Genomic DNA, 23,101 nt, shown 5'->3' on the forward strand with positions numbered 1-23,101 from the left:
TTTTTTGGTGCTCAGCTTGCTTTTTAGTCCAACTCTCACATCCATACATGACTACTGGAAAAACCATAACTTTGACTAGACGGACCTTTGTTGGTAAAGTAATGTCTCTGCTTTTTAATATGCTATCTAGGTTTGTCATAGCTTTTCTTCCAAGGAGCAAGTGTCTTAATTTCATGGCTGTAGTCACTTCTTCAGTGATTTTGGAGCCCCCCAAAATAGTCTGTTACTGTTTCCATTGTTTCCCCATTTATTTCCCATGAAGTGATGGAACTGGATGCCATGAACTTAGTTTTCTGAATGTTGAGCTTTAAGCCAACTTTTTCACTCTCCACTTTCACTTTCATCAAGAGGCTTCTTAGTTCCTCTTCACTTTCTGCCATAAGGGTGGTGTCATCTGCATATCTGAGGTTATTGATATTTCTCCCGGCAATCTTGATTCCAGCTTGTGCTTCATCCAGGCCAGCGTTTCGCGTGATGTACTCTGCATATAAGTTAAATAAGCAGCATGACAGTATACAACTTTGATGTACTTCTTTCCCTGTTTGGAACCAGTCTGTTGTTCCATGTTTCTAACTGTTGCTTCTTTGTATACAGATTTCTCAGGAGGCAGGTCAGGTGTTCTGGTATTCCCTGCTCTTTAAGAAGTTTTCCCAGTTGGCTCCTAAGCCCAGCCCGGCTGGTCAGGTGCCTGAGCTCTTCCCCAGTTTTGGGCAGCTCCTGCCCTGCAGGGTCTGCGCACTGCTCCCACGTGTCCTGCAGCAGTTCTGTACCGAACTTCCTGGCTTCTCACCCTGGCCCTCCTGTGACACTGAGACTCTCTGCAGCTGCCAGCCAGGCCTGTTTCCAGACCCTCCTCAGGTCAGACCTCTGTGTTGACCGTGGCCTTGAAGGCGATTTCCAGGTTAGCTACCCCGCTGGATGTAGCGACGGGAGCTTCCAACCCTCCTAGAGGAGGAGGTGCCTGTGTTCGGAGTAATGCACAACGAAGCAAAGTAGGTAAAGGCAGGAAGGCAGGGAAGCAAACTTGCTGGCCGAGACCCCCTCAGCCTGACCGTGTTTCTCACCTTGTGCCTTTAGATCTGCCCATTGTTCGTAAGTGACATAGAAGAGGGTTAGTAACATATGAGCCACCAGAGTGGATGGTCATATAACCATGTGTCATGGTCTCTTAGTAAAAACCCTGCATGCAGGTTGTCTCCTCAAAACTACATAGTACTGGTCTCCAATTTATGGTCTGAAGACTTAGGTACATCTCACTAATCTTTCAGTTACAAATGTATTTTCGTTTCCTTTTGAGTGCTGGACAGAGTTTAAAATGCCTAGGGTGTTAGTGCTAAAACAGAACCTGGAGCTTCTTATTTTTACTGATTCATTTTTTCGAATGACAAAGTCAAGTATACTGCTGCACGTTACAGCAGTGGAGACAGGACATGGGAAAGGGCGGGGTGGGGGAGTTGGTGGTGTCACCAATGTTCCAGGAAGTTGGTGAGGGCAACCCTGGGCCTTGGCCTGTGCTGAGCTCTCAGCACCCTGGGAAGTCAGCCAGTTAGTGCACCTTGGACCTGCCAGTCACCCCCTCACGGGCCAGGCCCACAGTAAAGCTGGAGGCACAACCCACAGGTCTAGGCAGCATGTCCCTCCTGCCCATGGGGTCAGAGCACCGAGGAGGGCACTGTGGAGATGACCTCTGCTGGGGCGCATATCCTCAGGACGGCATCTACCTGGTGAAGGAGCAGCCTGTGCCTTCTTGGTGGGGACCTTCAGCAGTGCCAGCTTCTTGGACAGACTGGTGTTAGTAGGTCTGCTTCTAAGCCTGATGCAGAGACTTGTGCTCGCTTTCTCCTTCCTCCCTTTCTTCCCTTGTCTCCTTGTGAATGTCAGTTTTTGTTTTCTAGATAGAGTACCTGTTTTAATAATTCTGTCTGATAGGGTGTCAAGTGTTAAGTTTACTCTATACTCCCCATGCCCCCACCTTGGACTTGCAGGTGGTGCTAGTGGTAAAGAACCCTCCTGCCAGTGCGGGAGATGTAAGCGATGTGGGTTCGATCCCTGGGTCGGGAAGACCCCCTGGAGGAGCACATAGCAACCCACTCCAGTATTCCTGCATGGAGAATCCCATGGACAGAGGAGCCTGGTGGGCTACAGTCCATGGGGTCACAAAGAGCTGGACACGACTGAAGCGCCTACCCCCTCCCAGTTTAATTTAGTGGTACATTTGGTATGTTTCTTCAGTCATCACTTGGCCAGTGTCTGAGTGTTTTCTTGTGTAGACCTCTTGGTTTAGACCGCTTGGATACTGCTTCCAGTGAATCTGCTTGCTTGTTTCTTTTGGTGAGGGTCGGGGGTATAGAGTGGTCTGGCTGTTACATCTGTGTGCCATTTGGGGATTAGCTATACTTTCTGATTTGTGCATGCAGAATGAAAGGACAGGCCTGATTGATTTGGAGCCTGTCTCCTAAATAGTTACCTGGCCATTTCTTTTTTTTGTCAGTAGCTGAATGTCATTTAGGCCTTCATTTCTGTGTATTTCTGCCTGTATAACCAATGGAAATTGGTAGGATTTTCACTGCCCTCTTAGTAGTTAGTGATGTGTATATTTGATGATATTTTTTAAGCAGTGAAGAAGAGCCAGATAGTTTCCAGTCCATAAGATAATTTTTTAAAATCTGTTTTAAAAAAGACCAAACTGTAGCTGTTCTCACATAAAGAGAAAACCATGGTGTGAGTTAGCTCACTACTTGATACAAGCATGTCTGACATCCACAATGTATCCCATCTTAAATCTGAGTATTTTGTTTCTAAGTATAAAGTTGAAAATTAAGCTTCTAATCTGAGCCTTGTATATTTGACTCTTTAGGACATAACCTTGTAATGGTTCTGAAATTAGTGGTTCAGGAAAGCCTGTGTTTGCTTTTATGAAAATAGAGACACTACCAGTTTAACTTCTCATTTCTATGTGCTGTTTTGGCATGGTTCTCTTAAGTAGTCTATTTATTCATGAATTAGGATATATATTTTTTACTTTATATAGAAACATTATGTTTGTGTTGCTAGACACAGCTAAAAGCTAATGTTCTCTGATTCTTTATACAGCAAATTGCTCAGAGTTTAAAAGATGAACAGAAGAAGTTACCACCTTCAGAAGCTCCGTTTTCAGATGTTCGGTTAGAAGAAGCAGAGCCTCCTAATAGTCTAACAAAATCTGGTATGTTATGTTGTCTTAACGTCCATTATTTAATTCATTCATTTACTATTCATTCACTTAATAAACTTATATTGAGGACTTGCTGTGTCTCAGGCATGAAAAACTGTTTATGCCTTTGAGGAGCCCACACTTTAGTGGGGGGAGATTGGCACACCACAGGCATTAAGCAAGAAATTCAGGGGTGACAGGATAAAGATATGCACAGGACTCTGGGACTGTGGAAGGACCATGGAAGAATTGTGAAGGGGGGTGAGCTTTGTGTGCAGAAAGGCAGGTTCACTGAGAACTGTGGAATCTGAAAGCTGTCGTGTGGATGAGTATGAGAGAGCCAGGTGGAATAAGGTTGTTTAAGAGAGAGCAGTTGGAGGCCTGCAGACAGGGGTGGAACACCATAGGTGCTTGGGGAGGTCACGTGGTTTGGTGTGTTCGGGCACAAGTTATTTGTAGGGAAGGAGCAGCTGAAACAGGCCAGAGTGTGACAGGTGTCAGGTGATAGTCTCGTGGACTTGGAAATTCTAGCTACTTGTACCATCAGTTTTGCATTTTTTAAATGTGCCTGGACTGAGGTGAAAAATCGACAGAAGTGTATGGGATAGCTTGAACTAGGGTGCATGTTATGCAAGGAGCAAAATTGTCTAAGAGTCACCCTGGATAACTCGTGAGTTATCTCGTGCCCTCTGTGTTGGCAGGTGGATTCCTAAACACTGGCCCACCAAGGAAGTCCAGGGTGGCATTTAATGAGTCACATTTATGAGTCACATAATAGTCCTCGTGGACTGCACTGCTCTAGAGCTATAAAGAGGAAGGCTGGCTTAGAGATAAAGACTGCGGAGTCAGTGACACTTTGGGATTGCATAAGATCACCCAGGACAGAGAGTGAAACAGGATAGTGGCGGAACTCTGGGGAGAGACTCGTAACAGGGGCTGACATTAGGAGCAGATGGAGGGAGTGGACCGGTACCAGGTTGGCAGGGAAAGAACAGCCAGAGGAGTGGGAAGCAGGAAGAGAGGGTGTGATCAAGACAGAGGAGGAGGGCTGGGCAGAGTGGTTTGAGTAAAGAGCTGAGAAATAAGAAATCTGAGGACACTGTGGCCAGAGAATGGGATACTGAGTTTTAATAATTAAGAGGTAGAATAGTTCAGAGTAGTAAAGTTTGTAGAAATTAATAAGAATGTAATTCTGAAAGAAAGTTAAAAGAAACTCTGGACTAGGGGTGCAGGAATGGAAGCAAAGGTCTTTGGAGTTGAGAAGGTCAGGGACAACCATGTGGGTCATCCATATGGTTACTGATGTTATTCAGAATGGAGGTGGAATTGGGGATGGAAGGCAGGACTCTGAGTCTCGGCAGGGGGAGCAAAAAGAAAAGAGTGATCACTTTTCCTGGTCTTCTGAAGTACATAAGAGATGCCTCTAAAGTGAGGCCTTTAAATAATGTGATGTTCATGTAGCAGGAGTAGTGAAAAAGTGAGAGTGTTAGTCGCTCAGTTGTGTCCGACTCTGTGACCCCACAGACTGCAGCCCGCCAGGCTCCTCTGTCCATGGGATTCTCCAGGCAAGAACACTGGAGTGGCCTGCCTTTCCCTTCTCCAAGGGATCTTTCCAACCCAGGGATCGAACCTGGGTCTCCTGCATCGCGGGCAGATTATCTACCATCTGAGCCACCAGGGAAGCCCAGCAGGAGTAGATGTCAGGGCAGATTGGCAGAGGGCCCATCCTGTGAAGAGGCTGACTATCAGTGTCTTCAACAAGCGTAGCCCTCAATCGCCATGTCGAGCAAGTGAGGGCAGTGTGAGGCTCATGGAGGAGGAGATCAGCAGGCGCGGGAGACACCCTGCAGCCGGTTTGCGCTGCTCCTCAGAAGAGGCAGCTAGTAGGCCGTGGACTTGGCTCTAGAAGGAACTTTTCCCCATCCACCGCTTCAACTATTAACTGTTCTCAAGAAAATGAAAAAAGGGACAAATAAATTGACTTCCGGCATTAAGCTACTTAAACACATTTATTTCACTAAACTTTAACTTGGGAGTACTTTTTGGGCTCTTCATTTTGAAGGAGGAATCCTGCAGATAGCCTGATTCTCAGCAAAACGATGGATACTTAATCTCCTAAATATTCCATGATATAATATGTCTAGTTCATTCTTTCTCCTTGAGGAATTTTATATAAAGTAGATATCCTAGTTTAAAGTAAGGCAGAACCTTTTAAAATTTTACAAGTATCACATGTTTTTGAAAAAAAAAAAAAAAAAAAGCTTACAGAATGATAAAGAGAAAGCACCAACCCTCAACGTTGCCCTCAGCCCTTTCCTGCATAAATCTACTCCACAAGCCTTCAGGTCTCCTTTTGAGCATATGCAGATCTGGCTGTTTTTAAATGTTTTTTATTTTTTTGGCTGCACCACATGGCTTGTGGGATCCTTAGTTCCCCAACCAGGGTTCAAATCCAGGCCCCCTGCAGTGGAAGCACAGAGTCCTGAGCACTGGACCGCCAGGGAATTCCCTATAGCCTTTTTAAAAAAAAATGAATTCTGTTTTGTTTGGCTATACTTTTACTTTTTTATTATTAAAAAAATTCAAATACACAGAAACATGGAATGATACAACAAACACCTATGCCCACCACCTGGATTTAAGATTTAATTTTATCATATTGTATCTATAGTTTTGCTAATTGTCTTCCCTGGTGGCTCAGAGGTTAAAGCGTCTGCCTGCAGTGCAGGAGACCTGGGTTCGATCCCTGGGTCAGAAAGATCCCCTGGAGAAGGAAATGGCAAGCCACTCCAGTGTTCTTGCCTGGAGAATCCCATGGACGGAGGAGTCTGGTGGGCTACAGTCCACGAGGTTGCAAAGAGTTGGACACAACTGAGCACCTTCATTTCCACTTTCACTTATTGACATCATTGCAACTTTACCTTTGAGTAGTTCAGCATCTCTACCCCCACCCCCCAAAACGGGACATCTTTCACGTAACCATAAACCATTATTGCACTGAAAAATTTGGTAATGTTTCCTGATGTGTTCTAATACGCATCCCGCATTTCAGTCTGCCCTTCTTGTCTCAGAGTGTGGTCTCAGCTCCACTTTGATGGCTCATCCAAATTCTGGTCCCTCCACCTGGGTGACCGTGCTTCTCTCACAGAAGTGTTTCTATGCAGCTGTGCAGCCGCATTCCTCTCATTCTCCTTGACACGCTTGCTGGCAGCTGCCTTTTCTGACGTGGGGAGGGTGGGGGCGGGGGCTGGACACACAGCTCTGGTCCCCTGGTCACTGGATACATTGTGTGGGCCTGGAAGTGATGCAGTTCTGCACGTGGAAGGCTGCCAGGCAAACGAGTTTGATTGATCTTCCTGTTTAAAGCCCTTTGTTTTCTTGCCGCTCCCCTCCCACCCCCACCTGTGTCCACTTGAGGACATTTGGATCTGTCTCCTTTTTACTGGGTGCATGGTATTCTGTAATGTGTGCATACGGCTCCTGTAGTTCATAAAGATAATTGATTCCAGTGTGGAGAAGGCAACTTGGGCTGAACGTGGGAGGCTGGAATGTACAGATGTGGGTATTCGTGTGTGTTCTCAGTCAGTGTGTTAAATCTCACCCGTCACTGATGTAGATTTCCTTTGACATTCTCGATTAGAGACGAGGCTAGAGAAAATGGATGCCTCCAGCCTTTGATTGGTAACAGAAACTAACAGTTAATAATTGCTGTGCATGTAAGACAGACCTGTGAAATGTCTTCTTTTCCACTTGGGGTTTTAGGTTCATCTGAATCTCTCAATCCTAGACCGCAGACCACGATTTCTCCAGCAGATCTTCATGGAATGTGGTATCCTACAGTTCGACGAACTCTTGTCTGTCTCTCCAAATTGTACAGATGTATAGACGTATGTGTGTCAGTCAATCCTTGTATCTTTACTATAAATTGCTTGCTCTGTGACTTAAAATATTTTTTAATTTAAATTTTATTTTAAGATCTTGATGCAATATATTTTGCTTGGTATTAGATTCAGATAATACAATTTTTATATAGAGAGATAACTTTAAGATCACTCTAACCTAGAGATTCCTAACCTGAGTGTTTTGTAGGCTCTCAGAATCCTCTCATGGGCTTTGGGTAGTCTGTGAACACCTTGAAGTTGTGGGTAAAATTTTGTCTATATGTTTGTATTTGTCTTTTTGAGAAAAAGACCTATAACTTTTATTGTTTCTCAAAGCCTGTAGCTTTGTTTCTCATGGCTACAAATATATTTAAAACTATTGATTAGTTCATCTGTCTTTAGTCTACAGATGAAGACAAAGATCCAGGAAGGTTAATATGTCCACTGTCACATAGTGTATATTTTGTATAATATACATTCAGTACTGATACAACTACTTTTGTACTCAGTTTAAGTCAACCTCTTTAACAAGTGTTTCTTGTTACACAGGTTACATGTGTTTCTAACCATGGACTAATTATTTGCTGAAATGAGCAGTACCCTTTTAGTCTTTTTAGCCTCAACTTATACTGGACATTTGTTTTAGGTGGCATTTATTTTAAACATTTCAGTTTAACGATATATCAATCACTGAATGATCAGTTGTCTACCTTTATTTACTGTTAGTGTTAAAACCCAAAAAAATAGTTTATAAAAATCAGTGACTTTAATTCACTTTTCAAAAATTAATTTGATCATTGCAGCTTAAATAGCATATGAAGAGAGAAGTGATTAAATACAGAAAGAAAAGAAAGTGAAGTTGCTCAGTCGTGTCCAACTCTTTGCAACCCCATGGACTGTAGCCTACCAGGTTCCTTTGTCCATGGGATTTTCCAGGCAAGAGTACTGGAGTGGGTTGCCATTTCCTTCTCCAGGGGATCTTCCCAACCCAGGGACTGAGCCCGGATCTCCTGCATTGCAGGCAGATGCTTTACTGTCTGAGCCACCAGGGAAGTCTACAGCGATCACGTAATTAACTGTTGAGAAGCCACTGTCTGTTAAGAGTGTGGTTCAGAAGGGAATGTATGTATCCCCTCCCACTCCAGAGAGCCTCTGTGCTCACCGCCCTCTGGCCTGAGCAGGATTGCAGAGCTGGCTCATGGGTTCACTGAAGAGCTCACTGCTTGATATCTGGGTTAAACTGCATCATTCCTGGAGTTTGTGCTCGGAGATTCTGAATTGAACCAGAAAGCGCCTTTTACTCCATTCTGGGACTTTTAGGGGTGAGGCCAGGTTGCCTGTGCAGACTTGGATTCTCAGCCGTTTTGCCCAGCTGCTGCGATCTCTCCCAGAGGGAGACTTGGATGTTGGCAGCCCTTCTTCCCCAGGTCCTCCCAGGAGGTGTATTGAATGATAGTGTTAGGCTGGGATTCAGAAACTTCCTATAGCGGAGCCAGGATCCCAGGGGAAATATGGGGGGCCACATTCCACATAGAACCTATTGTCATCACAGACCCTGGTGAAGTCTCTTAGGTGCTTAGTGGGAATTTTAGGCAAACAGTAGGTAGGCCCATGAACGACACTGTGCCTGTTTTTATTTTATGCCCTACGCCTGCCTATTATATTTTCATTTAGCTTACATTCAAATCTTATCCCTCTCCATCTGACCAGTCAAAGGTAAAGAAAGACATGAGCAGGAGGAAGAGAGGGTATCAATTGAAGCTGTCTTCCTAAGGCAGGCAGGGTGAGTGATCTAGCAAGTATAGTTCAGTCACTCAGTCGTGTCCAACTCTTTGTGACCCCAGGAACCTCAGCACGCTAGGCCTCCCTGTCCATCACCAACTCCCAGAGTTTACTCAAACTCATGTCCATTGAGTCAGTGATGTCATCCAGCCATCTCATCCTCTGTCGTCCCCTTCTCCTCCCGCCTTCAGTCTTTCCCAGCATCAGGGTCTTCTCAGATGAGTCAGTTCTTCACATCAGATGGCCAAAGTATTGGAGTTTCAGCCTCAGCATCAGTTCTTCCAATGAATATTCAGGACCAGTTTCCTTTGGGTTGGACTGATTGGATCTCCTTGCAGTCCAAGGGACTCTCAGGAGTCTTCTCCAACACCACAGTTCAGAAGCATCAATTCTTCGGCACTCAGCCTTCTTTATAGTCCAACTCTCACATCCATACATGACTACTGAAAAAACCATAGCTTTGACTACACAGATCTGTGATGGCAAAGTAATGTCTCTGCTTTTTAACATGCTGTCTAGGTTGGTCATAGCTTTTCTTTCCAGGAGCAAGCATCTTTTGATTTCATGGCTACGGTCACCATCTACAGTGATTTTGGAGCCCAGGAAAATAAAGTCTGTCACCGTTTCCATTGTTTCCCCATCTATTTGCCATGAAGTGATGGGACCAGATGCCATGATCTTCGTTTTCTGAATGTTGAGTTTTAAGCCAACTTTTTCACTCTCCTCTTTCACTTTCACCAAGAGGCTTTTTAGTTCTTCTTTGCTTTCTATCATAAGGGTGGTGTCATCTGCATACCTGAGGTTATTGATATTTTTCCTGGCAATCTTGATTCCAGCTTGTGCTTCTTCCAGCCCAGCGTTTCTCATGATATACTCTGCATAGAAGTTAAATAAACATGGTAACAATATACAGTCTTGATGTACTCCTTTTCCTATTTAGAACTAGTCTGTTGTTCCATGTCCAGTTCTAACTGTTGCTTCTTGACCTGCATACAGATTTCTTAAGAGGCAGGTCAGGTGGTCTGGTATTCCCATCTCTTCCAGAATTTTCCAGAGTTTGTTGTGGTCCACACAGTCAAAGGCTTTGGCATAGTCAATAAAGCAGAAGTAGATGTTTTCCTGGAACTCTCTTGCTTTTTCGATGATCCAGGGAATGTTGACAATTTGATCTCTGGTTCCTCTGCCTTTTCTAAATCCAGCTTGAACATCTGGAAGTTCATGGTTCACGTACTGTTGAAGCCTGGCTTGGAGAATTTTGAGCATTACTTTACTAGTGTGTGAGATGAGTGCAATTGTGCGGTGGTTTGAGCATTCTTTGGCATTGCCTTTCTTTGGGATTGGAATGAAAACTGACCTTTTCCAGTCCTGTGGCCACTGCTGAGTTTTCCAAATTTGCTGGCATATTGAGTGCAGCACTTTCACAGCATCATCTTTCAGGATTTGAAATAGCTCAACTGGAATTCCATCACCTCCACTAGCTTTGTTTATAGTGATGCTTCCTAAGGCCCACTTGCCTTTGCATTCCAGGATGTCTGGCTCTAGGTGAGTGATTACACCATCGTGATTATCTGGGTTGTGAAGATCTTTTTTGTACAGTTCTTCTGTGTATTCTTGCCACCTCTTCTTAATATCTTCTGCTTCTGTTAGGTCCATACCGTTTCTGTCCTTTATCGAGCCCATCTTTGCATAAAATGTTCCCTTGGTATCTCTAATTTTCTTGAAGAGATCTCTAATCTTTCCCATTCTATTTTTTTCCTCTGTTTCTTTGCATTGATCACTGAGGAAGGCTTTCTTATCTCTCCTTGCTATTATTTGGAACTCTGCATTCAAATGGGTATATCTTGACCTAGCAAGAGACAGCCTTAATCTTGTCTCACTGTGCAGTAGCCTCATGAGAAACAGAGGAGAGGGTAGCAGTGCAAAAAGAGAATAAATCCTTACGCACGAGACCAGAGCCCAGGGTGGTGGCCTAGTAATAAATATTTTGCTCATACACATCCTATCAGTTCCGTTTCAGGTGGAGTAGAGGCAGAGAGGAAGCAGGGGGGCTGACAGGAGTCTGTGCACACACCACACCTCTGGGAAGATACAGCAGTGGCAGAATTAAATTAATCATACTTCACCTTCTGTTTTGTAACCTGATTTTGTTTTTAATTAATTATATTCTTGTACAAGAATTTTATCACTTCCTGTTCAGCATCCTTTGATTTCATGCACAGTGTTCCATTTCCATAATTTAGATTTACTAGTATTTTGTCAGCTGCCTATCATTGAACATTTGTTATTTCCAGATTTTTTTTTTGTTGCTGCTTTAAATAATATTATGAAAAGAGCCATGTGTATGAATCTTAGAATACAGTACTGATATTACTTGGGATACATTTTTAGAAGTGGATCTACTGAGGCTTTGTTTTCAAGGTGGTTTTGTATGTTTCAAAAGCAGCCTATATCATGTCATGAGAGGGTACTGGAGTGAGAGCTTCCCAAGGTCGGATCACATCTGCCTTGTACACCTACCACTGTGCTTCCAGGACCAGCACACAGCCTGGCATGAAATAGGTGCTCAGGAAATAGTGGTGAAAGGTCACATGAGAGTTTCAAGAGGTGCAAATTAGGAAATTGTTCTGGTCTAGAAAGCTTGTGTAGGAATAGGAAAGTCTGGGAGGAGTATTGGTTCAGTTCTGTTGCTCATTCGTGTCCGACTCTTTGCAATTGGTAGTAATGAATTAATTCATCAGATGAGGGCAAGCAAGCTGTACTCACAGCCTACATATTTCCTTTTGGCTTTGTTTGAAGTGCTACAGGGGATGTTTCTCTTTTGTTTCACCAGAGGGCAGTGTTCCAAGGACTATCACAGGAAGCCTTGTCGGCCTGCATTCAGTCACTGCTTGGAGCATCAGAGTCCATCAGCAAAAACAAGGTTTGATAAAGTGTTAGATGAAATCTGATCATCTATAATACTATTGTGGAATGCAGCGTTTATATACAGTCACAGAGATTTAAAGCCATTTTGGCAGTAGCATTTATTTTTTTTAATGTGATTTAATTTTGAGGCCCTTTGAGAGGAGGTAGTACTTTATTTTAGTGCAAAAGACTATGCTAAATAAGAGAGTGCCAGCTTTGCTGAAGTACCAAAGGTGATACTTAGGTTATAAATTCTGTGGGATAAAGGTTTCTTGTTCTAGCCTTAGTAGCAGGAAGGTACTGGACTGCTTTTTCCCTGGAATACCGAAACTGTTTTCAAGGAATCGTAGCAATCTGTCATCATCCCCACAATGACATTCCAAATAATTGAATGGCCTCACTTGGAGGAATCAGTCAGTCAGTTTGGAAGATAAGAGTAGGGGTCCATGGATTATGTGACTAGGAGTTGACACATAAGTTTTTATTCAAGAAGAAGGGATCTGGGGCTGATGGCTGTTGGCATGTGCTTCTCCCACAACCCCTGAGATTTTTTTTTTCCAGAAAGTATGGTTCAGGATGCTGCTCTGTTTAACTCCCCACCTAAAATACCTATTGCTCACCAACAGGGAGGAAGTTGTGGGACTGTTTCCAGCCAAAATTTCATAGCTCGTGGGAGTTTTCAGACTTTGTGAACCTTTCTAGACTTCCAGATTTATAAACTTGGTTTCTAACTTCAAGGTTTTAGATAAACTAAAAACAGAAACCTCCTCATGGAAGAATGTGGGATCCTAGACAAACTGGAAAAAGCTCTGCTTTTGTGACCATTGTATGTTCCCATTCATGGGATTGAGAGTTGAAAGGAAATTCTGACACGGGAACTAGAAGAGAATGGAAAGTTAAGTTATAGACAGGCAGGTTGAAATTTAAAACATATTTCCCAGCCTGAGCTTTCATATTCTTTTGTGATAAAGGGAATTAGGAAACACGTCTAACACTAGACACATGTTTAAGTGAATTGTGGTATATTCCATACAGTGGAATATACAGATGTTAAATTCCAGAAAAGGGAATGATAAAATCTAACGTAAATACGTTAAGGTAAAAACACGGCGCAGGATACAAACCAGATGATAGCTGTGTAATGAATGCATTCATTGAAGAAAGTAGTGATGAAAGGTTGGGGTGACTGCAGATGACTCTCATTTCTTCTCACACTTGTCTTTACTTTCCACAGTAAAGCATGTATTTCTTAGATTATCAGAGGGAGAACAATGACCTAATTTTAAAAATTCATGTGCTTATTATCCTCTTGTACCTCTGTCCTCATTTTAAAGGGAAGAATGAAAGCCCTTTTTTTTTTCATTATTTGGCCTTTTCCGCACACCACCTGTAAGGCCATCCTCGCATAAGGCCATCGTCTAACTCTGTTTCCTTCATATTATAAGGTGCTTAAATATATATGAGGAGACCTTCAATTTAGTAAGAATTAGCCGATTTATTTTCACAACTAAGTTAGTGTGCTTTTCATCTTTCAACTTTTGGAAAAGTGACCAATGAAAGTGGCTTAATGTGTTGAGACTTTCTTAAGGAAAGAAATTTTCTTCCATATTTAAATTGAGCACCTAGTGTATCAGTACACTAACACGATACTATTTGCTGAATCACAGTAGCTTCTGCAAAGTAAATCCAATCTGTATGGTACTGTTTTCTCGTTTGGAGCTGTTAGTTCTTTTGAAAACAGAGCAGTTATTCAAAATGGGTAGCATTTCCTACTTACCCAGTGCTCTGTGTTCCAGAGTGCAAAGTGAGTTTCTATCAAGTAAATTATACACGTTGATTTGTGTCTATTCAGGAGGGTGGGAAGGAGAGAGAGAACAGAGAGGAGTCACCTTAATAACCTCTTTAAAGCTTATACAATGCACCTTGTTTTACTGTGCTTTGCTTTATTGTGCTTCACAGATAACTGTGGGGGTTTCTGTGTTTTTTTACAAACTGAAGATTTGTGGCAACCCTGCGTCAAACATGTCTTTGGCACCATTTTCCCAACAGCATTTGCTCACTTAGTGTGTTTGTATCACATTTTGGCAGTTCAGTGTTTCAAACTTTAATTATTATATTTGTTGTGGTGATCAGTGATCAGGGATCTTTGATATTGACTTGCTGTAAGCTCAAATGATGGTTATTTAAAAATATTGTATTGCCTAAGATGGTTAATATTTTTAGCAATAAGTATTTTTAAATTAAGGTATGTACTTTGTTTCTTTAAACATAATGCTGTTGGCCATGTAATAGTATGGTGTAAATGTAGCCAAGAAATTTATGGGACTCGCTTTGTTGCGATAATCACTTTATTGGCAGTGGTCTGGAACCAAACCCGCTGTCTCCAAGGTATACCTGTATTAGTTACTGAAAGACATTATTCTTTTTGTAATGCAGAATAAGTTGATTAAAAATATTTTCAAAGTAAGTCTGTCTTGGGTAGCAGCAAGAAGGAGCAAACATAGCCTTGCTCTTCTTAATATACAGACTCTTTTCTGAAATGAGAGCTATGGTGATTCACTATTTTGGGAACTGGGTCAGAGCTTTGGGAACTGAGCTTGAATCACAAAACTCTTGAGGCTGTGTCCTGAGAGGGTAAAGGGAAATGCAGGAGCGTCTGCACGTCCTGTGTGGGGTGTGGGTAGTCCGTTCTCCATTGCTGGCAGGGTAATCCAAAATGACCACCCCAAATGTTTTTACATTTGGAGGCTCCTTTTGTACTTTTATATAAATACCAAGATTTCCGATATTCTGAATATTGAAACCACTTTGACCAAACAGTGAAAGCTGTGTTACTAGAGAAACTAGGAAGCTGTGCGAGATCAGTCAGGCTCAGACCTGGAACTCCGCTTGCTGTGCTGTGCTGATCTTGGGCCGTATCGTCTCTTCTCTTTTTGCACCAGGTTAGAGTAGACTTGACTTCTGTTTCTAACTGTGTTGCTTTAAGACCTTTTGTCTGGTTTACTTTCTTAGGTTTGCTAAGTAGATGATAGTAAAAGTTTGAAGTAAGGTTTTTCCAGATAGTTTCAACATGAAAACATGGTAGAGTTCATCGCACAACAGAGGAGTATTGGCACCATATAGTTAGGCTCAAGGCAAGTGACCTCGGTAGATTAATGTTGAGTTAGTAGCAACCGTGTTATATGTATCCCTGTTTTTACTTAATCTGTGATAATATCCATTTTTCTGTCTTACAATTTAGACTCAGATTGATGGACAACTTTTCTTAATAAAGCACCTTTTGATTCTTCGTGAACAAATTGCTCCATTTCACACTGAATTCACCATTAAGGAAATTTCCCTGGACCTCAAGAAAACTAGAGGTACTTCATTGCCCTGGCTGGCACAGTTGGGTGTGTTTGACCTGTCCAAGTGTGGCAGCACAGGTTTATAGGTTTATTTTATGTTCATCTGCAATTTTTGATTTTGCATGCTGTGCTTGCTGAGCATGTTGCTTGTTCATACTAAGCTGAGCTGACAACATCCTAGTTACATCTAACTTGCTGTGTTTTCTTTATGGAGAGAACTATATTTGAGCATTTCAACTTGCAGTATGACTTCTCTGAGACTCTGCCACATATTATCATAACCAGTTAAAAAATGAAAGATCATTGTAATAACTACTTAAGAGTGTCAGCTAACCGGAATGATTTTAGACATTGAGTTGGGTTTGTCAGTTCATAGAAACTCAGGAGGCCAGCTGGGTAAAATCAGAAGAGTGAGTCAGGTTCTGTTCCTGGTCCATCATTTCCTAGTTCTTGTGATTTTAAACATGTGTTTTAGCTTCTGTACCCCACGTAAAATGAGCAGAATCAACCCATGATGCTTTCACCAGATTATCAAGATCATTGAGTGAAAATTAATGAAAATATATATTAAAGTGTTTTTGTAAGCTTAAGGTGCTTAAATAAACTTAAGTTGTATTATTAAATCAGCTGGTTAAATAATCACATTAATAGGGTCTTGAGTTGGTAATAGGCATTGAATCATCTTGAGATAGGTGCTTCATCCATACTAATGATTTGTTTCTGACTGAATTAGCAAGTGATGATTTCTAAAAGATTAGTTATTTTTTAAGATGCTGATCTTGAACAGTTAAAGGATATACCATCAATATATATCTCCCTTACTTACAAATTTATCTAAACTTTATCTTAACCATTTCCAAGAGAATTAAGCTCTAATGCCTTAAGCCATCCATTTAAGAAATGAATGGATTTCTCCCTTGTGCACTGGGAGAATTGAGAAAATTCACAGCCATTCAGATTACTTTTTGTATTCCATGGTTTAGAGGGTCTTCAAATATAGGACTTCTAAGAGGAACAAGTTACTTTCCTCATGACTGCTTATAAAATAGTGGACTTGATATAACATCACTTGGAATCAGTGAGTCATATTAAAACAGCTTATTCTTTTTCTTTTCCTAATGCACTTTCCTGTTCACCATAGAAAATACCTTTTGGTTCTGATGGAATCTGGATAGTAAGCCTGTATGTTATTCATCTGCATTGTAAATTTTTTTTTTATAACAGCAGCCAGATTTTCTGACTTTTGCCTTTATAGAATGCATCATTTTTTTAGTTTTTTTCTTTCAGTTTCTTCTCATCAGAGGCTTCCATTACCCAACCATTCTGGTTGATTTCATCCTTTCCTTTCAGTGTGACATGTGGGAATAGCACCCTGACCTTGAGGAATACCAGGCACTGACGGTCCTTATTTTATTTAAAGGATGAGGTGAAGCAGGACTGATCTATTTTCTTTCACATTTTTTCTAATTCATAACCTGTTGCTGCTTCGTTCTACTATAGATCCACTGAGGTGTGAGAAAATGAAGTATTCTAAAATTTTGGCAAATTTTGGTTTAAAATATGTTTTCCCTGCAACACAATGAAGGTTCTGTAATCCTGCTGTATGATCACCTAGAGTTTTTCAGGTTTCTTGTAGAAAGGACAGTGGAAATGAAGAGTCATTTACTAAAGCATACTGAATTCAGAATACTGAATCTGATAGGGGATTTTTTTTTTCAGTTAAATCAGTTCACAGTTGAGGCACGGAGTACAGTGTGGTGTGTGTATGTACTTTTAAATGCAGGCTAGAAGCACTTCATGCTGTGCTTTCTGCAGCCTGGCAAGGCAAAGCAAAGTAATGGTCTTTTCTGACTACCACTGGATACTTGCTGTCTTTACTTTTAAGCCTCTAACCTCTCACGACTAACGTTATATCTTATTGCATTTGAACATCAATGAGACCTGTTAGTACTTTGCACAGATTCTAGTTAGTCTGGAGGTTAAGGGGTAAATATGTCCTTTTGGTGTTTTTTTTTTTTTTTTCTGGCTGACATATTAATTTATTCTCTCTGCTTCAAATGAATAAATTTCTATGACAGTCAGATCTTAAACAAAAGAAGCTGGGTAAGTATATGAATCTTTTTTTCTTTTTTTTTTAAAGAAAATCTTATTTAGCATCATTAAAGTAAAGCTGTGAAATTGTAAGGTGTTAATTACCATTTATCCTTTTTTCTTTGTTCCTAAAAATAAATAATTGTGGTTAATAGCCATTTTGCAATTCTGAGTTCTAGAAAATAATTATGCGTGAGTACTGTAGCCATCATGGGCACTAACCTCACCCACTCATGGAGGTGACTTGGAAATGAAAGGACTCTTGCCCCGTGGTGATAGAGAGCGAGTGTATGTTTACACCCTGAAATAGTTACGTGACTTCTCTGTTGAAACTGTACATGTTCACTGGATGAGTAATTTTGTTTCACAGATGCAGCATTTAAAATCCTGAATCCTATGACTGTTCCAAGATTTTTTAGGCTGAATAGCAACAATGCCTTGATAGAGTTCTTGTTGGAGGTGAGAAGGAGTCTGTTTGCTTGGTGGTGGGAGAGAAACAACATTCTTTACATGTCTGGTAATTTTAGGCACATAAAAACAGGAGGAAATTGTCATCTTCTTTTTAAGGGTACTCCTGAGATAAGAGAACATTACCTTGACTCTAAAAAAGACGTAGACCGCCACCTGAAATCAGCCTGTGAGCAGTTTATTCAGCAGCAGACCAGGCTGTTCATAGAGCCGCTGGAGGAGTTCCTGACAAAGGTATAGACCTTGCTGCATATTTGGTTCTTCCCTAGATTGCAATTTGAATTGCCTTCTTGTGAAATCCTTGGCAGAAGGAAATAGTAAACTGATGTCTTAACGATCCTAAGAAATCACCGTGTTTCGTCTTACGGAAGCTTTTTGGTTTGGTAGGCATGCAAGATTCTTCAGTTTTAAAAGAAAGTGTGAGTATGGCAAATCTAGTTACAGCAGGCTCTGGTTAGCTCTGTTCTCCACAGTGTAGATGTCTGCATGTGGTCTGGGGCTCTTGCTTAGATTAGGGCCTTCATGGCAGTAGTCCCAGACCTGTGTATGAAGGTTTCCCATTACCTAAATGAGTGATTTATTTTCCTCTTGTTTTACATGCTGTTCCTATCTTTCATTTTGTATGGATAATTGAGAATTGAAGATTCTATATCATTGCATTGTTAATCACCACATATATAGATTTATAATAATCTGTCTATCTCTCTGTCTCCCAGCTAAAATCCATCAACTGGCTAATGCCAGCAAAGAAAAAAATCAGATCATGGCAGTTTTGACTTTCTTTTTTCAATAATGGTTTTTAAAAAATCTAAGTTTTGTTGCTAAGGACTTAACTCGTAAAGATGTTTAAAAAGTCTTGAAATTAACTTTAACTTATTAATCTCTACTGTCTGTCCAGACTTGAATTTGAGGACATTAAAAGAAAAAAATAAAAACATGACAGCCTTTCCTCTCAAATTTGCTTACCTAAGTCTTAAATGGGGAGACAGGGTGTATCTACGAAATGACAAGAGGCAGCTCAGGAAATTGTTCGTTGGTAACATGTTGCTGGGTCCCATGATAAAGAGAAGATACTAGTTTTAAAAAATAAATGATACCCAAAAAAAAGCAAATATAGAAATGGTAAACTATTTTTTTATGATTGGGATATATTACTTGTTTGGTGGATTTTAGCCTGTTCGTCAAGAATTTGGAATGTGTGCCTTTTTTTGTTTTTTTTTTTCCTCCCCCTCACTACATAAATTTAAAAGGAGTGTGGTGTAAATGTTTTCTACTGGCTCTTGATTTTTAAAAAATGGTGCTAGTATTGATATTTTGTAAGTTACAAATAAGTCATCATAGTTTTTACTAAAACTGCCCTCATGGACAATTCGTTTGTAGATTGTAGTATGTGTTTTGGGAGAGCATCCACATTAATACTTGTGGGAAATGCTAGAGATGAATATTGTACAGTAATAGCAGCAGAACAGATCTTCTGATGTAAGCAAGATGGTTATAATGAAATCTTGGCTTAATGGGTTTTTTCCTAGAAAAACACAGTTTTCCTAGAAGTCAAAAGAATGAAAATTTACTGATGGCAGTTGTCCAAGTTGACCTGAGTATAAGTTTGGTATATTTAATATGTGCTAAGTTGCTTCAGTCGTGTCCGACTCTCTGCAACCCTATGGACTGTAGCCCGCCAGGCTCCTCTATCCATGGGATTCTCCAGGCAAGAATACTGGGGTGGGTTGCCGTGCCCTTCTCCAGGGGATCTTCCCGACCCAGGGATTGAACCCACAGCTGTTACATCTCCTGCGTTGACAGGCTGGTTCTTTACCGTTAGTGCCACCTGGGAATCTGGTTTAACTTTGTGCATTTTGGAAGATTCTGGACCCTGAACATTCTTTAAAATTGAGACATTTAGGTAGAAAATATGTATCCAAGTCTGAATTATAGCATGGCTCTGCCTGGACATGCCACACACTGCAGCAGTGACCCCTGTGTAGCTGATCATACAGCTCCGTTTATACTCCTCACTGTGGGACGGGGGAGGCAAAGGTCTCCCTCACTCCGCCACCAGCTCAGTCTGTGTTGCCCTTCCTCAGTTCATTCGCAGTTGTCTCGTTTTTCCTTTTACAACCCTGCTCCCTCACTGTTCCTCACTGTTTAGTGAGACTCTTTAGTAGATACTTCAGCTTAGAGGACCCAGCATCCCTTCTACACTATCTTATTCCAAATTGGAGAAGACTCTGATGCTGGTAAGATTGAGGACAGGAGGAGAAGGGGGTGGCAGAGGATGAGATGGTTGGATGGTATCATTGACTCAATGGACATAAGACTGAGCAAACTCCTGGAGGTGGTGAAGGACTGGGAAGCCTGGCGAGCTGCAGTCTATGGGCTCGCAAAGAGTCAGACGCGTTCAGACACGCCTGAATGACTGAAAAACAACAAATTCCAAATTTAAGTTTCTTCCCTTGTCCTCTTGGCATAGAGTGGGTCAAAGGCAAAGATATATACACACATAGGCAACTCACATGCACTGTACGCACTAGAGTTCATACAGACACTTGCGATCATTTCAGACATTGTTTCTTAGAATTTGTGGACCAAACATTTTTCACGTTTCACCAAGTCAACATTACTAGTACTCTGACTAGCAGAGACAAAGTCAATGATTTTAAAACTTTGAAAGGATTTTCTTTGAAGGTAATTCTGCAGGTGCAGAATCTTATAGCCCTTTTGTTATACTTGCCATTGTAAGGCAGTCAGTTCTTGTGCCTGATAAATGACTGCAAGAAAACCAGTATTCATCGATGTAGAAAGGAAACTGTTTCATCTTTCATCTGGCTGTGTGCTCGTAGGTCTCAGTATTACTATTTGGATGTAAGCCTCATTAACAAAATGTCCTCAGCTTGTTTCTGAGTTTGGGCTGATTTTTAAAACATATATGGATTTGCCATAAAACAAACTGTGAGCGTCTGTAGAAAACATTTTTAGGTTGTCAGAAGACTTTATTTTTTTGGACCTGAAGACTCCAGGTGTGATTCCAATCCCCTTCACCTGTTGTAAATTGCCTTTATTGTTTATGTAGCTCTTTCCTTGAGCTCTCTTTGTTGAGATGCTTTGTTTTCATTAATTCTCCTTACATCCCCTGTGCCTAGAGTAGGTAAATAATCTTCATTTCAGACAGAGAAATTTAGCCGTAGCAGTGTGACCCATTACACATGAGATGAACATTTCTACGGCGTTTTTAATCTGTCTGGTGTAAACATCCTTCCTGATTTTGGGGGGGTCACAATTAATAAAATTTTATTTTATAAAATAATGAAATTTCTTGAGAATGATAAAGTTCTAGAAGAACTTTGCCTTGTTTCCTGCTCCTTGAAAAATAGCCTTTTCTCTTGACATCATTTCAATGGTTCTAGGGAGTGCAGTAACCCACTCCAGTGTTCTTGCCTGGAGAATCCCAGGGACGGGGGAGCCTGTTGGGCTGCCCTCCATGGGGTCACACAGAGTCGGACACGACTGAAGTGACTTAGCAGCAGCAGCAGGGAGTGCAGTGGGCTTCCCTGGAGGTCAGTCAGTAGAGAATCTGCCTGCGATGTAGGAGACTGCCTGCAATTCAGAAGACGTGGGTTTGATCCCTGGGTCGGAAAGGCCCCCTGGAGAAGGAAATGGCAACCCATTCCGGTATTCTTGCCTGGGAAATCCCATGGATAGAGGATCCTAGTGGGCTACAGTCCATGGGGTCACAGAGAGTCAGACATGAGTGAGCAACTGAGCATGCACGCAGGGAGTGTAAAACTTTTCCAAGTGTTGAGGGGTAGAGGTTTATACGAAAATATTTGGGTCAGATATTTTCCAAAACTAAAACATTGTCCATACTTTTTTATTGTTCTCGAATTTCATCATATTGAATATTGCTTGAAGCTGACTGCTAAGTAGGGCTTGGGGTAGTCATGAGGGGAGTCGAGAGAGCACAGCATTTCGAGGCGAGGACGCTGAGCTGAGGACCGCATTCTGCGCCTCCTGACCAAGATGGGCGCATGTGCTCAGCTTCTCCAAGCCTTGTTTCTGATCCCTACAGAAGAGCGCTGTCGTATCCCTCCTTCTTATTTACAGTTAGTACAAGGACTCTGGTGGCTCAGATGATAAAAAATCTGCCTACAATGCTGGAGACCCGGGTTTGATCCCTGGGTCAGGAAGATCCCCTCGGGAAGGGAAAGGCTACCCACTCCAGTATTCTTGCCTGGAGAATTCCATGGGGTTGGAGAGTCAGACACGACTGAGCAATTTTCACTATACTCTATATAGTGAGATAGATATATATATATCACTATATATATCAGGACCAGAAGATCAAAAGTAGCAAAGTACTTTCTAATTACTTGCAGAAATGTTAGTTTATGTGACAAATATGAAGTGAAGATTTTGCTTTTGCAACAAAACTGAATGAAAGTATTTTATAGGAAGTATAATTTCAAAGTTTATAGCTAAGCTAAAAAGTGTTTCCCATGGTAGGACCAGTTTATGCTAAAAACTCATGTTAGCAGATTTCATTTCCTCTCAAGCAATTTGCTAAAGTATTGCAAGTTTACTCTTAATGTTCCCTCTTAAATATTATTAATTTCCTCAGTAACAGTATAAATTAAATTTTTTTCTGACATAATGTTGTAATAGAATTTGACCTATAAATTTCATTTCTGTTCTTAAGGAGTTATAACCTAATGGGAAACCAAGCTGGATATTATGTAAACATGAAGATGTGTATAGCAGTGTCATAATGAGACAGTGGGTCTGTCTTCATCCTGTGGGGTTTTAAAAAAGATAGGGCTATTTGCAGAACTTTGAGGAAAATGCTCCTTGAGGTTTAACTTAAAGACAAGTATTGGGTTGGCCAAAAAGTTCATTCAGGTTTTTCCATAAGATGTTAATGGGAAAACCAAAACGAACTTTATGGCCAACCTAATTAATTATCTAGATAGTAAATAGAGGTGAATATACCAGTCTGTATTTGCTTTTAATATAAAAATAGTTCTGTGTAATATATGTCATTATGAAATTGGTTTAATTCTGGAACAGCCAGTGGACTAACAGGCAAGCATTACTATTAAAGTGTAACAGTTGGACACAGAAAAATGTTCAGGACTTAGATTTAAGTGGAAAAAAACAGTTTTCAGAGCACTGTGTTACTGCTTTTGTAAATGTAGACACATTAGTATGTTTCTATTTACATTGGGAAATATTGGGGATAATATACACTAAATGTGAGCATGTTTTTCTTTTAGCATTGTCTAATCCCTAGACAATGACTCACTTTTAAAAGCAGCATTTCACAGTAAAAGTAAAGCCATATAGAGGAACTGAGTGACTGGAAAGGGTGATTTTAGAGAGATGACAACATGAGCGAGGGCCTAGAAGTAGTTTCAGCAAGTGTGAGCTTGGGAGAAACAGAG

General features: G+C 41.2%; 1 protein-coding gene across 2 annotated transcripts in view; it reads left to right on the top strand.

Annotated features, from left to right (window-relative positions):
• The window catches only part of COG3 (component of oligomeric golgi complex 3), a 59,596-nt gene that overhangs the window by 25,669 nt on the left and 10,826 nt on the right, over positions 1 to 23,101 (top strand). For both annotated transcript variants that reach the window (XR_005725713.1, XM_040267224.1), the window contains exons 14-19: positions 3,094 to 3,205; positions 6,956 to 7,080; positions 11,687 to 11,776; positions 15,002 to 15,122; positions 17,569 to 17,657; positions 17,766 to 17,900. Coding sequence is in view for 1 of the 2 variants with exons in the window: in XM_040267224.1 (XP_040123158.1) it covers positions 3,094 to 3,205; positions 6,956 to 7,080; positions 11,687 to 11,776; positions 15,002 to 15,122; positions 17,569 to 17,657; positions 17,766 to 17,900 (672 nt within the window). In the remaining variant the exon portion in view is untranslated. The remainder of the gene's footprint in view (positions 1 to 3,093; positions 3,206 to 6,955; positions 7,081 to 11,686; positions 11,777 to 15,001; positions 15,123 to 17,568; positions 17,658 to 17,765; positions 17,901 to 23,101) is intronic.

Source organism: Oryx dammah, unplaced genomic scaffold (assembly GCF_014754425.2).
Source record: "Oryx dammah isolate SB20612 unplaced genomic scaffold, SCBI_Odam_1.1 HiC_scaffold_24, whole genome shotgun sequence".
Classification (NCBI taxonomy): domain Eukaryota; kingdom Metazoa; phylum Chordata; class Mammalia; order Artiodactyla; family Bovidae; genus Oryx; species Oryx dammah.